Raw genomic sequence first — 14683 nt, 5'->3', positions numbered from 1 at the left:
GGAGGGGTAGTGACCAGTGGTTTAGGATGCAGATTATCTGCCATACCTTTAAAGCAGAAAAGTGGATGTTACTAAATAGAGATGACGAAAATAGAATGGCATTATCACATTACACAAAGTTTTCTCTCGAAGATCTATTAAAAAACTACCACAAAAAGCTTGGAGGTAGTATTTGAGTAAAAAGAGGTCGAAAATACTATTTTGAACTAGTTTTATTGATTTCATTTGTTGCCATTAAGCAATTTGGTGTTTATTGTAAGGTTTAAGAGAGATATTTGTCAACACTTCTTTGCTCAATTGCAAAATAATACAACCTTTTAGCTTGAATGATCTGCAAATATTGAGAACTCCCACTCTTTCATTCAATCCAGATTTTGCATTGTATCCTAAGAGACCTGTGAGAGTGGATTTCAGGATTTATTACACAGTTAATAATTTAAAAAAATGGCAATCAAGCTCTGACAAATTTCTAGGCTTTCATTTGAACCCAAATACCCTGGAATGTGCGTATCACAACAATCTCCTAGCAGGCTGTCAAAAACTTAATAAAAACCCATAAGTTTGGAACACCCCGTAAATATATGGACAATATTTACTTTGATTTATTCCAAAGTGCACCACATTATGATGTGCCATTGGAGCAATAGCATTGAAAAGGTAGTTGTGACACAAAAAATAGCCTCAGGGAGTTGGAAAAACTTGGCGTCATTAAACTTTCATTCAATAAAACAGGTTTCATTACATAGCCACATTTTCTGGGCCACTTTTTTCAGGATACGAGGCAATACATGTACACACAGAGAGGAGAAGGGATGGTTATGATTTCAGAGGGAGGAAGGATTGAATATAGAAGAGTGCAGCTGAATTTGGGATGTGCGCAGAATAGTATAATCCATGGAGGATTGATTGTGCAGAAGAATAAATGTGGAAACCATGGAGAAGGTGGCAGAAGAATGTTTGGGTGAACAGATGCATTGTGTATAAACAAGGGACACTTTACCACAAGATAAGGGCAGGAAAAATGCTAAGTGAGATGTGACTGCTGCAGATGGAAATTTCTGCCAATTATGTAGGGATGATACCAATGAATGGCAAGCCGGTATAAGGTTAACATTCAAAAGATTACTCATTATTACACTTACATATGAATATTCTTAAAAAAATTAGGTCTCGCTACAAATTATTAGGAATTTGTCTTAGACAAAAGGCAATCATAGCATTGTAGTTTGAGACGTAAATTAAATCTGCCATATGTTTAACTTCAGACCTTGAATTCCTTTAGGAAAATAAATGGTGTAAATTCTACTGGCTTAGAATGTATAGAGAAATGATAACCACAGTTATTTACAGGCCATATTTTTATTAACATACACATAGACAATGAAAATCATTTTACACTAACTATGGAATAAGAATGTAATGAAGTAGTCCTGATTTGTAAAAAATGTTATTTCTCCCAATAAGATTTATCAGATATTTTATTAATATGGTTAAGCACCACATGTTTTCTGAGGACCTTTCTGTGTTGTGTTGATTTTTTCTCCAAGACTTAAAGCCATACCCTGAAAGAGTTAAATGAATATACACTCATTATTTCTTCATGATAATATTTCAATTCCTCGGCTAATGATTTATGCAAGCATCTAAAAATTGCACATTAATCACAGTTAACTTGAAAATTGACAGACAAGAAAAAACTTACCTGGCTCTTAGCACGTATGCGAATGTGACCAATAACTGAGGCATCTGGTTTATTAAATGGTTTTTCTAAGCTAAGATTAGCTAAAGCATCTTCACCAAAAATGGATCTTGCATACATGTTTGCAGCCATAAAGCCACACTGACCAGAGAGTGCTTTCTCGGGGGTTAGGCACTTCATGTTTGTGCTACGTATAAAGTGTCGAAGGTACTCGTGCAGATCGGTTAAGTTTGTATTGACTGACACCTTAAAAAAAAAAAAAAATCAACATGGAATTAGATGGAAATTGACAAAGAAGAGGAAGAGAAAATCACACTATTTTAGCCTATTTTCTCTAGAATATAGACTTCAATATTAAAAAATGTACTTGTAGCTGAATTTATTCATTACACATGCAGTAATCATAAAAACTGCAAAAAATCAAATTCACACAAATGTATAACAATTATAACAACCATTTGATTATGAAATAATGAAGGATACTGGCCATCAATTGATTGGGATTTGAGATTAAACATCGAATAAGGACACACGAAGCAAGATGATCGGGTAGATTGGAGGTTTTTGAACTGTGTGTAAGTAGACTGATGAAAAGGTGAAATGGACAGCAAGGAAAACAAACTAGGAAGTGCTAAGCAGAGTGTGGGAAGAGAGAGGATGGTGGGGAGAAATGCAAAGGAGTCAGGAAAGACGAATTCAGAGCATTCTGAATGGTGATGGAATGTTGAAGACTATGATAGAGGTGAGAAAGTTAGGCAAACTAGGAGAAAGGAAGTCTGTGGAATTGAAGAGGGACTTACTGAAGAGCCCAATTTTAGGTTGCGTTTTTGGTTATGAGAAGAAAGTGAATGTATTTTTGTGCCCAACTGCATCCATCAAAAACCTTCCTTAACCAGGAGAATACATATAATAAATGAATAAGGTTGCACTAAATATGGAATATAAAATGTGAAAGTTATTAATATACAGTATCTTTCTAAGTATTAAAATCTATTCACTTCCAAGGGGTGAAGTTTTCCATGTTATATATAGAATATGAAGTCTATATACTCTCTTGTTTTACTACTTCATGTTGTTTTCAGATGGAATGAATTTTGCTGGCATTTGAGATGTGTCTTTAGGTCTAATTGACAATATGACAAGTTGGCTGTACTTTTATTAGCTAGTAAATGGCGTGGTTCAATTGACTTTGGTTGCTGGCCAATCCGATGATTGTGTAGTTGAAATATACTACTTTTCCATTTATTGAGGAGCTGATAATCGCGGACATACTCTGGATCCATTGAGTACTATATCATGCTGCTTACGGACAGCAACAAGTAACAAGCAATTCTCCTTCTCTGCCTAAGAGTGGCATGCTTTGCTGTAGCTTGCACATGAAGCTAAGGAAATCTGAAGAAACTCATTACTGTCCTAGGATTATAGATGAGGCCATTGAAATTGTTAATCACCCAGCAAGTTTCAATGAAGAAAAAGGTTCCAGCTCTGTTGTAGAAAAATTTCAATTCCAACTACTGTTCCATCTGACTGACCAGAAAAAAATTACAACATCAGGGGACATATAAGAGGGGAGCAATGCCGTCAACCATTCAGCAAAAGGATGGCCAACTTGATACATCGTCACTCCTACCTGAAGACATCAACTAGCATAATGGTAAAATGTCACTGGAAAATCACAGCTAGTGATACTCAAAGAGTAAGTAGCTCAGAAAATTCATTCTTGACTACCTAAAAAGTAGCCAAGAATGGATTCATAAATAAAGGATAATGAGAACTTAATGAAATTCATCATACCTTATTTTCCCATTCAAATTCTGCCCACATTTGACGGAATTCTGTGTCCGTACAAGTGGCAGGAACAATATAATCCATTATGTCAATGTGAATATCATTCAGGACAACAACATTTCTGTCTGAAGTGGATCCACTGACATCATAAACTATAAAAAATTAACAATAGAAATGATAAAATCATACTCAAATGTGAGCCACAATTGTGCTGAGGATTAATGGAACAACGAAAATCAATTTAATTTTAACAGCTGAATATTCACTTCATGTTTTTTTCGATGAATAAGGATATCTGAGCAATCTACAACTTATGGTAAAAATGCTCAAATATTCCCTCTATCTGACATGAATTTTTTACAGGAAATGCACCAGCCTAGAAGATATATGTCAAACTGACATTTACAAAAGCAATATTTTCTGATTACTGTTTTCTATATTATGCAAATTGGTTCAGCTAAAATGACAATATCACTTCTCATATGTCTCATTACCAATTCAATAACAGCAATTTTTTCTTAAATTTTATTTTGTTATTAGTTCCCAATATCTTTTTCCAAGTTCAATGTTTTATCAAGAGTACCAGTTTTCTTACTAAAGCCATGATAGAGAGAATATATTTTCCATTAATATACAATTTTGTATGGCACCTCACTCCAATAAAGAATGGAAGTAATTTTGAATTGGGGTACAGCACCACTGCTTTACTTGAGGAGTCTATTCAGTTCTTACAATGTGCATTGTGATAACGACTGATGGTGAGAAAATGAGACAATGTGAGGAGGCTTAAGAAAGATACTCAACACAAAAGAATAACTAAGTTTAAAATATGCAATATATAGGTCATGAATGGGTAATTTTTTAAATATTCCTAACTCTAAACACTTCGTAAAATTCTATGCTGCTAATGGAAGTTGTGAAACTTATTTTCCTGTGAATGATTAAACCTATTAATCACACCATTATATATTGAGACAGAGCTATCTACAATTACGACTATACTTAGGGAGTACAATTAAGGACCCTAACGAAAAAAAATATTTTTTTCTGTATTTAATGGATAATAGGCTGAAAAAATCATTTTTCAATAGGTGCAAAATCAAAACAACTTACCAATGTTGCCAAAAATGATTCCATTCTCAGTAGAGGCAACTTTAACATTTGCTTTGATGTTACAAAAATCATGCGGGGCAAGAACAACTGGCTGTGGCTTCTCAACTAGTTTTAAGTCACCAAGAGTTGCCAGCTCAAGAGTACAATTTTGAAGTGTATCACCTGGAGAAGAGAATCACATTAATTAAAGTATGTAAAAGCAACAGTTACCATACAGCTAGGAACAAGAACCGTATTAAAAAAAAGCTTCAATAAATGACACAATTTTATAATTGGTCTGAAACAATGAACATATCAATTAAATATCTTATCTGCATATTTTAATTTTTTTGATAAAAATGTGCACATTTTCAATGTAAAAGTAAAATATGAAGCATGTGAATCTACAAAAAAATATTTAAACGTAATGAATATATTATGGAAGTTGGACACACCCGTCTGATTTACAATGAGGACATCCAGGACAATGTCATACTGATTGACATGAACATAGGCCTCTGAGTATACTGGGTCTGAAAATCCTGTTAGCTGTGTGATCTTATTAAGCTTAGAGGAAGACATGTCAGCACCCTCCTTCCTGGTAAGTCCCATGGCTTGACTCAGACTAAGATCAAATACATTCTCAGAGCCACTTAAGTCACTTCGTGATGTCAATTGAAGGAAGGAAATAGGATCGTCAGCCTGAACTAGAGACCCAGGTTTTTCTTTTGCCTGAAATAAAGGAAGAGAAAATTTAAAAAAAATAATGAAATTTTGTTTTTCTTAAATCAAATTGTTTTGAGTATAACTTTCCAATTAAAGTAACTGTCTAGAAAAAGTAGTTAAAAAATGTAGAGAAGGGAAAAGGAAATAATGAAAAATTGTGGAATGCTGAAGCCCATAACAGAAGGGAGGATGAGAGATATACATCTTGCATGAATGAATGCTACAATAATATGATCATGCATAATTATATGTATGTATCTCATTCACAAAATGCTAGCTCTTTGATTGCATAAAAAAACAGGACTTTTAAAATGCTGAAAATAAAATAAATAAAATTTTATAAATGCGCATAGTTAAAAACCTGATCTAATACCCATTTAATTCAATTGCACTCTACTGAAAAACTGCGTAATTTGAACAGAGGGATGAATTAAAAGTAATAAATATTTAAAAAACTGCAAAATAATCAGTGGTTAATAAATATACATAAGTTTAAGGGACAATAGGAATGAGTAATTAATATAGGAATAAAATGATTATAATACATTGGTGAAATGGAAGTTTCAATATATTCATACTTCATTTGAGAAATCATAAAATATATGAAATAAGTTTTCCTTGATAAAAAGGAAATAGCTACTATTAAACTTTCTCCCATGGATAAACTATGAATAATATATAAAATTCTGTTATTACCTTCAATGAACTTGCTTCCTCCTCTGCCTTCGCGGACAGCATTATTGATAATGCCTTTCTGCATGATTCACTAAAAATTTCAACAATATAAGGTGTTTTGTCAGCCAAGGCACGCAAACATAATGACAGATGGTCAGCATCATCGTTGGTTATGGCTTTTGTTGGCAAACCTTTATGTGATTAAAAAAAATGTAATCAGCCTAATTATTTACAATAACCCCATAACTAACACACACACCTTATACATTTAAATTTACCACTATGAAGCCCCAAGACAATATTACCATGATCACTGAGTATTGCCAAAGCGTACAGCTACCAAAAATCTCAATCTACTAGGGTGACAAGGGTGAATGAAAAAGGATTTTTTTTTACAAATGAATCAAACTATGAATTAAATACTAAATGATTCCTCATTATTGAACTGTTTTTTTTAGGCCCAATGAAAAAAAATAAGCAATGCACTATCAACAGTAAACAAAAGCTCAACCACCTTATTATAAGTCATGAGTAAGGGTTATAAGATGCTTCATAATATCACAAAGTTCTAAATACAATTTGTACTGCTTTTTTAAAGTATGAAAACTAAAAGATGATTTAGAAAAATTATAGTTACACATTGACTGCACAATGAAATTTTCATGATTTATCTTTTACGAAAACGATAAATTTCACACATTTTTGCAGCATTGCTGTCATGAGAGTAATAATTATTTCATTTTTGAATATAAAGACGGTCTTAAAGTTACTGCCTCATATCATAAGGTAAACAAGTACATATTCATCCATTAAAATAGATCTAATGGCTTTTACATAGCATTTCTTCACCTTATAAGAAGCCACTAAGTTTTGATTTACAATGAGGATATCCAGGATTGACAACAAAATATAACACCCAATATATAGCATAAGTAGGGCATAAAGCTGCTCAAGCAGAAGCAGCATTATGCATCTAAAGTTATTTTTCGTGGCCTTAAGCTATAATATTTTCATTGAAATGAAAGACAAAGCAGTAAATTGCAGGTGCTACCAGCCTAGTTAAAATTCTGTCTGGTGAACTTTCAAGGACACAAGTTTTTCTATAAAAAAAAATCAAGACTGTCATAAATGAAAAGGCAGTACCTAATGTTGCAAATAATAAAAGAATAATTTTTTCTAGTAATTATCTAGAATAGGGGTATTTTTAAGTTTCAATTTATGAACTTATAAACGTAAAAAAGCTAGATCTTGATTCAAAGCACAAGTAAGGCAAAACCTATTTCTACATATATTGTGATGAATAAATCAATGAACCAGAATGAGGAGCAGACAAAAATATGTACATATGACAAGATTTTACCCATTTTCAATGGCTGCCTTCTCTGATTCCAAAGTACTTTATGCAATCCATGGGATACTTGTACATTTGGGGTTAAATTTGAGTAAAAATGACATTGATGGTTGAAATATCACTGACCTGATTTCCCAAGATGTAGAATAGAAGCCATGACAAGCATGGCTTCTGTGCAAAATCTATTTTGTTTTTTGGTATCTGGTACTAAAGATATATATCTCAATGCAAGCTTAGTCAGTGTAGTACCCAAAGCTGCACCAATGAAGAAATCCCCATCCATCATATACTGCCTAAGGGGTGGCCGCGCTTCAACTTTCTTGGCTGTGCTGCAGTAAAAATAATACAAGATTTTTCTGAACACTGCATTAAGTGACACAATAATAGGTAAAAAGTAATCTATCACCTAGCATACATAATGAAAACGTGACTATATTCATTACTTTGAGAGATCATATGAGAAATTCACGACATACAGTAAGTACATTTCTTGTGTGTGGGTACTTGAGCTGCTGTCAGCTAAAAATTGAGCCCTTCATAGTAAGTTCAATCTGAACTCTGGTTGGCTAACTAACTTGAATATAGGGAAGCATCTATAGTCTTCATCTATACACAAATTCTTCACTTTTATTTGCTTTTTCATTATAATGACACATGCATTTAACATTGATATAAGTACCATTGTGAGGAATTTTAAGAAACTTCATACTTAATTGTTTGGCTGAATATTATCTGAATTTACACTCCAAGTGTATAACTTATTATAAATAGTGGTACTGGGAGGGAAGAGCAAAGTTTCACTCTGACAGAAAACAATATGTACACGCAAATACTTAAATAAAATTGCAAAACATTGAGAAATAATGAAACTTTGATTGCTATGGATGACATGATGGTAATTAAATAATGGCACAACACAATTCAATGTAATCCAAAATATCCATCTTCTATTTCACTTCAAATGAACCATTAAATCTCACTTGATTAGATGACATATCATAATGGTTATTTATTTATTTCTTATATTCCTTCATGGTGTTCCCATGGTCGAAGTAATTTTTTTGCCAACTTGAGCTCATGTTTATGGTGGATGCATATCCTGAGGAACTGCATCCCGTGTTTAAACTACATAAAAATACCATCAGATTTAATGGCTGGTTACAAAGGCTGATAAGAGATATGTTCAATTGTAGATTCAATTGGCATGAACAACCATGCCAATTATTTGATTAATTCACTTCTTTTCACTGGACAACCAATCTCACTAAGGTTATCCATTAAGTAACACCCATTAAACTGTATTCATAGAGACATATATTCATCAATTTCGACAAATTTATATGATTAAAGATTACTATTATTCAATTTGAAAGATTTCTTAAAACAGAGGAATAGATAAAAAAAAGTTTCAGATAGCTCCAATAAGAAAATTGATTTCTCTGTACAAATACACCAATACAACGAGTACTCAACAGTATATTACCTGACTGTACTGAAAGCTGACTGGGTGGCATATGTGCCATCAGAAATAATCTTTTGAACGGGTGCTTGTTGCTGCATTATTAAGTCATCATCAGTTTTCTCACCAGCTGCTCTTCTTAATTCATCTTCAACAATGGGAATCTATAATGTACAAAAAAGATGACTTTCTCCAAATAGCTGAATAACAACCTTTTATTAGTTAACAAAATTCCGGAATGATGCAAGGAAATCAAAAAATTGTTAAACCAAATATTATTGAAAACCCTTACATCTCCTAAAGTCTGTCGAACTTGGCTCATCACCGACTGGATGTCCTCTGACGTATTAGCATACTCTCCAAGAATCCATACAGCTGCACGATGAACTTTTACTGATTTGATGGTGGGAAAGGCATCAAGCAAACGCTGTAAAATTATTACAACATAATTAATCGATCATCATTAACATCTATCTGAAATTATATTATTATTATTATAGGTAACTTATCGATTACGGTAGGTCTTTGCATGGACATTAGCTGCCAAATGGTCCACTGACAATTCCCTTGTTTCTCTTGAAAAACCATAACTGACATCCATCATTGCAACCAGCCCCTATTCATCTCTGTATACTTCCTTCCTTCCATCATTCTGCCCAACATGCCTATCCTATTCCAATCACATCCTCATTTGCCTAACATTCTCCCCTCTATTACAGACTTCCCATAGCCAATAAAAATGCTCTCTATTCATCTTTCCTGCCTCTTTTTGATTTCTCCCAGCAATTCACTCTCCTCTCCAACCACACCCAGTACTTCCTCATTTCCTATCAGTCCACTTCACAAATTCCAATTCCCTATTCTGACTAATTCGTTCCTCCTCTGTGCTGCTGTCAGTTTTGCTTTCCCAAGGATTTCCTGAGATAAGAACCACAGAAGCCTTGCCTCCTCCTTTGCTGGGCATGACACACAGCTGATTTAGACAAATCCCGTCGTTGTCAGGACTCCCTTCCTTTATAGTGCCCATCATGCAATTCTAGGGCTAAAGTAATAGATGACCCTGCCAGAAGCAACTATCCTTGCTCCCACCAGCACAGCTCAAGGAGCCATCAGAATGCACAAGCCCTTCCACCATGTCAAGACTTTCCATGGGGAAGGGAAAATATTTATAATTACAACTATTCTACTATTATTTATTTTTATTCTACAATTATTATTTATATTACCACTATTCTAGAAATTCTTAAATTATATATAGAATTAAATATAAGCACATATATGAAACACATTTTTGTGAGTTAACAAGAGTACTGCACTTAGGCATTAGCTATGATAGGGCGTTAAAATAATAATACAGTGCACTCATTTTACCCTTCCACAGAGACAAATATACTGGGAAAATAACACTAAGAGAACTTAATAAAATACATACAACTGTATTTAACTGCGATGAGTAGAGTTGCACTGTTTATATAAGAAACTTTTGTCAGGCATTTAATATATGACTCTGGGCATTAGAAAAACCATACACACCTCTACATCTCGTCGTATTGCAAGCACCGAGGGATAATAGTGAAAATTATCGACATGATCAGACCAAAGGAGTGACATGGGAATAATATGAATACAAATGTGACCAAAATTTATAAATTAAGGATGAGGGAACTTTAAATCTTACACCACTTAGTTAGCTATTATGCAATTGGAATGGAGAAGCCATTGGTGTCCACGGATTGGTTCAAGAAAAGAAACTATTGAACTACTGTTCACTAAAATAAGAATTATCAACAACAAATACAACAATTTCATACTAAGCAACACTTTAAAATGTCATACATGCCTGTATTTTTCCTCTATGTGCTCTTTCCTGAGATTCATTTTGATACTTCAATTCTATTTTTTATTTGAAATTGATATTCAAATCCTGTCATCATTTCTTTACTCACATTTTCCATTTCTAACTTTCTCCTCACTTTTTACTACATGATGGTCAATAATTTGTTTAAGGGTTCACCATACAGATAAACCAGGCTGAAGGGAAGCATTTATACAAAATACTATGTAATTTTAATCAAAAATAAAACACTCATTTGGTACCTCAATTATCAAAGGTCGCAAAGTTTCAAACTTCTGTATTGCCTCTCGAACGAATACTAGCACATCTGTTGCTGCAAGCTCGTTACTGTCAGATAGGAATTCAATCAACACTGGGATTACTGTTCCAGCAACATCGGGAAACTGAAAATAAGAAAATGACATACAGATCTCCTGAAGTCAGGTTTAAGAAAAGAATAGAAGCTTCAAATGAAATAAACGACTTTTTTTTAGCAAGTTTGCCAATTTTTTTCAGAAAAACTTACTTTGATACAACATGAATGAAGAGTTCTAACCAGCAACTGTCGGTATTTCCCAGTGTCTTCATGCTCCACAACATTGTGGGTTTTTGCTACCTCTTTCTTTAAAACCAGCACCATTTCCTCAATATTCCTTGAGGACACCAACTCCATTGCTTAAAGAAAAAACAACATATTGTATTTCAACAAACAAAAAAATTTTCCTGAACCTAATCAGAGGAAAATGTGAATTATTTACCCAGATTAAGAGTCTTTTTCCTAACTTCAAGATCCGGGCTTGCCAACACCCTTAGGATGTCCATTACAAGATCCTGTAACACTCTTTCATGGGATGGATGTTCTTTTAAGGCTATCAGTCTATCAAGGACTATTAGTTTAACATTGTTGTCACTTTCTTTCACTATCAGCTCAATATAACAGCTGGCAGCAGCCTGAAAATCATATTATCATAAATTATTTTTATTCTAGATCTCAGAAATTGCAAATCTGCATGACAATTCACTTTTAAAACCATTGATACATGTCAAAATTGTTTGATTTCATTAAGCTAAAATTAATTAAAAATGGATGTCTCATAAATTTAAGTAAATCTGGTTAAATTATCTGCAGAAGAAAATTTCAACTGGAGATCAAATGACAACCATTGACATCAGAAGAGAATTTTTTCTGCTTAAGTAATGACCGTTTACCTTAATAGCAGTAGGGGCATTGGACAGGGTAACCAAAGTACCCGCTGCTTCATATCGAACAGCCTGGCTCGTTGAGTTTAGTAAGTTGTATATACATCGAATGAATCTAGACCTTTCAGATGGATTTGCATGGCACACCTATAGAAATCAAATAATTAACAAAAAAACTCAATATAAAAATATGATAATAGGGGGAAAGAAATGTGAAACATACTGCATGTGCCACAAAAGGTTATTCTATAATGAAATACGGCACTGTCCAGAATTTTTTAAAACAAAACAATGAAGTATTTTTTCACTGAAAGCGAGCAAATTTAAACATGGTGAGAAGAAAAAAACTTAGTAAAAGTCAGTGTGCCAAGAAGTGGCAATAAATTATGGGAGTGTAAGGGGAATTGGAGGTTCATCACACAGCTCTCAAGTAACTATTGTTTACATTGCTTTATAAGGTGTTCCTTGGGGCAATGTATTGGCTTGAAATTAAACCGTAAACAAATGTAATTGTTTGCACATATTAGCAATGGTATTCCTGAATATTTAGCAATAATCTGATCCATGCAAATTTTTATTGGCTGAAGAAATAATTCATGCATAATATGGCTGTGCCACTCAATGAAAAGAAATGAAATTCAATTTCATATTACCTTATAGATGAGCTCGACTATGACCAACTGCAAAATATCACCAAAGGATGTAACCTGATCCAAACAAGATGCCAAATAAGAAAGTGCTCTTTCCTGATCTGCATGCAAAAGCATCAAAAATGCATTACGCTTGCATGACATATCTTCTTCGCCCTCCAAGAATGTGGCAATGAGCTCTGGGGCATCCGGGATCAAGAACTCAAAGTTCCTGTAAGAGTGATTAGACATTTATTTCACAAGTAAACTTTTTAAATATTATTTGGAGTCACTGTAGCCTCCTATTTCTCACATATTATTTGCTGCAGAATCCTTCCAATGGGCTCTCATAACTAAGAGTTAGAATAGCGGTCTTCACCACTGATTACTTATACTGGAAAATACACTAGCGCACTTCATTGTTCTCATCATATTATGGAAAAATTGATATCATGCTAATCAGAGGGTATTTTACAAGTACATTTTTTTCACACACGTCAGCAGGACACTTAACTCAAAATCAGAAGGATTCACTGACAAGTGATATGTGCCAGAATGAATAAAATTTTAGCAATATCATTTTACTCTTAATTTTGTAGCATTTAGGTAGATAATTCTTGAGCAATTATACAACTCCTATATTTTCTCAAAATGATAGGAAAGGGTGGAGGTCATCCCCAATAAGGGATTATGGGCAGGTTAGACAGCATCATCCTCTGTGTCGTTTGTGCTGGGTTGAATTCAACATACTATTAACCAACCTGTAAATTGTAAAGATAGCAAGAACTGCATTCCTTCTCACATAAGAATGGCGATGATCTAAGCATGTTCTGATGGCCGGCATGAGAGGCTCGAGTAATTCAGGCTCTTTAAGCTTACACAAGAACCGAAGAGTTGAGCCACGAATGAATTCATTGGGATGTTGAAGATCCTTTGAGGAAATTAAAAAAATATTTTAATAGGGGGCTCTTGTGATCATAAGAATGACATTCAAAATTACAATAATGGCATTTAGCTTACCAAGCTCTTCATAAAATCAATACAAGCGCAACACATAATAAGAAAATAGAAGCATATAAAGTATATTACCTTCCTATAGGCGTCACAAACTAATATCATTTCTTGCATCAGCTTTCCATCCGGAGTTGTTTTAGGCACTATTTCCCAGAAAATCAATAACAACTTTTTGATAGTGTGATCTTGCAATGGAAGAACAAACCGAATGATTGTCATCAATATTCCTGGTAATCTTTCTCCACTGACTATCATGTTAATGGTTTTCTTCAAGGCTTCAATTTTAGTTTTGGCATCGCCCTTTTCTGAAAAAGATTTCCTTGCTTTCTTAGAACATTTTGATGCTGGTTTAAGAGGCCACTTTTAAATATTAAGACTGAAAAACACTGACGAAATCAAAAGCTGGTATCATATGATTATGTACATTTGTTTTAAAAATGGAAATACTTACCTAAATCAATCTTCAGCTGCAATTCATTGGGAGGTTCTGAGTCCGTTGGTAAATTTATTAACGTGTAACACGGCTGCTCTACGGCAGTCATGATTGCTTTGAACTGTAGCCGGTTGTGACAAATGGTTATGATGGTCTGATGATTTTCATCGACTGCAAACACCTGTTTCCAACAAACAACATTCATTTAATGCAGAATACCAATTGATTTCTGATTCGTCTAGTTGCGAAGACATAATTCAAGAAGGAATATCGTCCGCAGTTTTTTGAAAACGTTTCTTATTCGTGGTTTCATTTGAGAAATATGGGAGGACATACGATTAGAAGCACAGTAGAGTGCAAACAAATTACCTGATAAACTTTACTAGAGTTGGTGGGGTTCCATTCACAGAATAAATTTAACAACAAACTAATAAAACTAAATAACTTTCTGTACTTCCACTAATAACAGGCAACCAGACGTGTCATTTACTATATTGGTCAAGTATAAGTTTTTACAAGAATAGTAATTCTCTATTAACATTTAAAAAAGAAATAAAATAGATATAATGTTTTGAGTGTTTTCTTATTGATAACAATGATTTTAATCTCATGAGCTTAGTTTGATCTATTTTGATACATTAAAATTGATGTTGATTAGGTTGCTGGAAAAAACAATTGAACGTCAAATTCGTTGGAAAGCAGTCGAAAATCCTGATAATTGATAACATTTTTAACAATATTTCGTGGATTAGCGTACCGTAGCATTCTCATTTAGGAAAACGC

General features: G+C 33.7%; 1 protein-coding gene across 1 annotated transcript; it reads right to left on the bottom strand.

The window, feature by feature from the left end:
* Window positions 1-1356: 1356 nt before the first annotated feature.
* On the bottom strand, window positions 1357-14399 carry betaCOP (coatomer subunit beta). Its single transcript, XM_071596560.1, has 18 exons — window positions 14270-14399; window positions 13919-14081; window positions 13543-13772; window positions 13215-13384; window positions 12478-12685; window positions 11834-11971; window positions 11383-11575; window positions 11151-11299; window positions 10888-11028; window positions 9083-9217; window positions 8815-8954; window positions 7458-7660; window positions 6002-6171; window positions 5035-5311; window positions 4601-4762; window positions 3494-3639; window positions 1703-1945; window positions 1357-1562 (listed from the first exon to the last, which is right to left on the bottom strand). Exons 2-18 carry the CDS (start codon window positions 14007-14009, stop codon window positions 1491-1493), a joined length of 2868 nt encoding a protein of 955 aa, XP_071452661.1. The 5' UTR covers window positions 14010-14081; window positions 14270-14399; the 3' UTR covers window positions 1357-1490.
* Window positions 14400-14683: the final 284 nt, after the last annotated feature.

The sequence above is a fragment of the Hetaerina americana genome, unplaced genomic scaffold, assembly GCF_022747635.1.
Source record: "Hetaerina americana unplaced genomic scaffold, ioHetAmer1.1.p SCAF_8, whole genome shotgun sequence".
Taxonomy (NCBI): domain Eukaryota; kingdom Metazoa; phylum Arthropoda; class Insecta; order Odonata; family Calopterygidae; genus Hetaerina; species Hetaerina americana.
The sequence above is the reverse complement of the archived record's forward strand: the minus strand, read 5'-3'. Positions and strand labels throughout refer to the sequence as shown.

Bases quoted from the DNA above. Each gene is read 5' to 3' on its own strand.
- betaCOP (XM_071596560.1), bottom strand. From the start codon at position 14,009: ATGACTGCCGTAGAGCAGCCGTGTTACACGTTAATAAATTTACCAACG. The intron at 13,385-13,542 runs GTAATATACTTT...ATTTCCTCAAAG, and splicing joins TTTGTGACGCCTATAGGAAG to GATCTTCAACATCCCAATGA. The intron at 1,946-3,493 runs GTATGATGAATT...TTTTTTTTTAAG, and splicing joins AATTTGAATGGGAAAATAAG to GTGTCAGTCAATACAAACTT.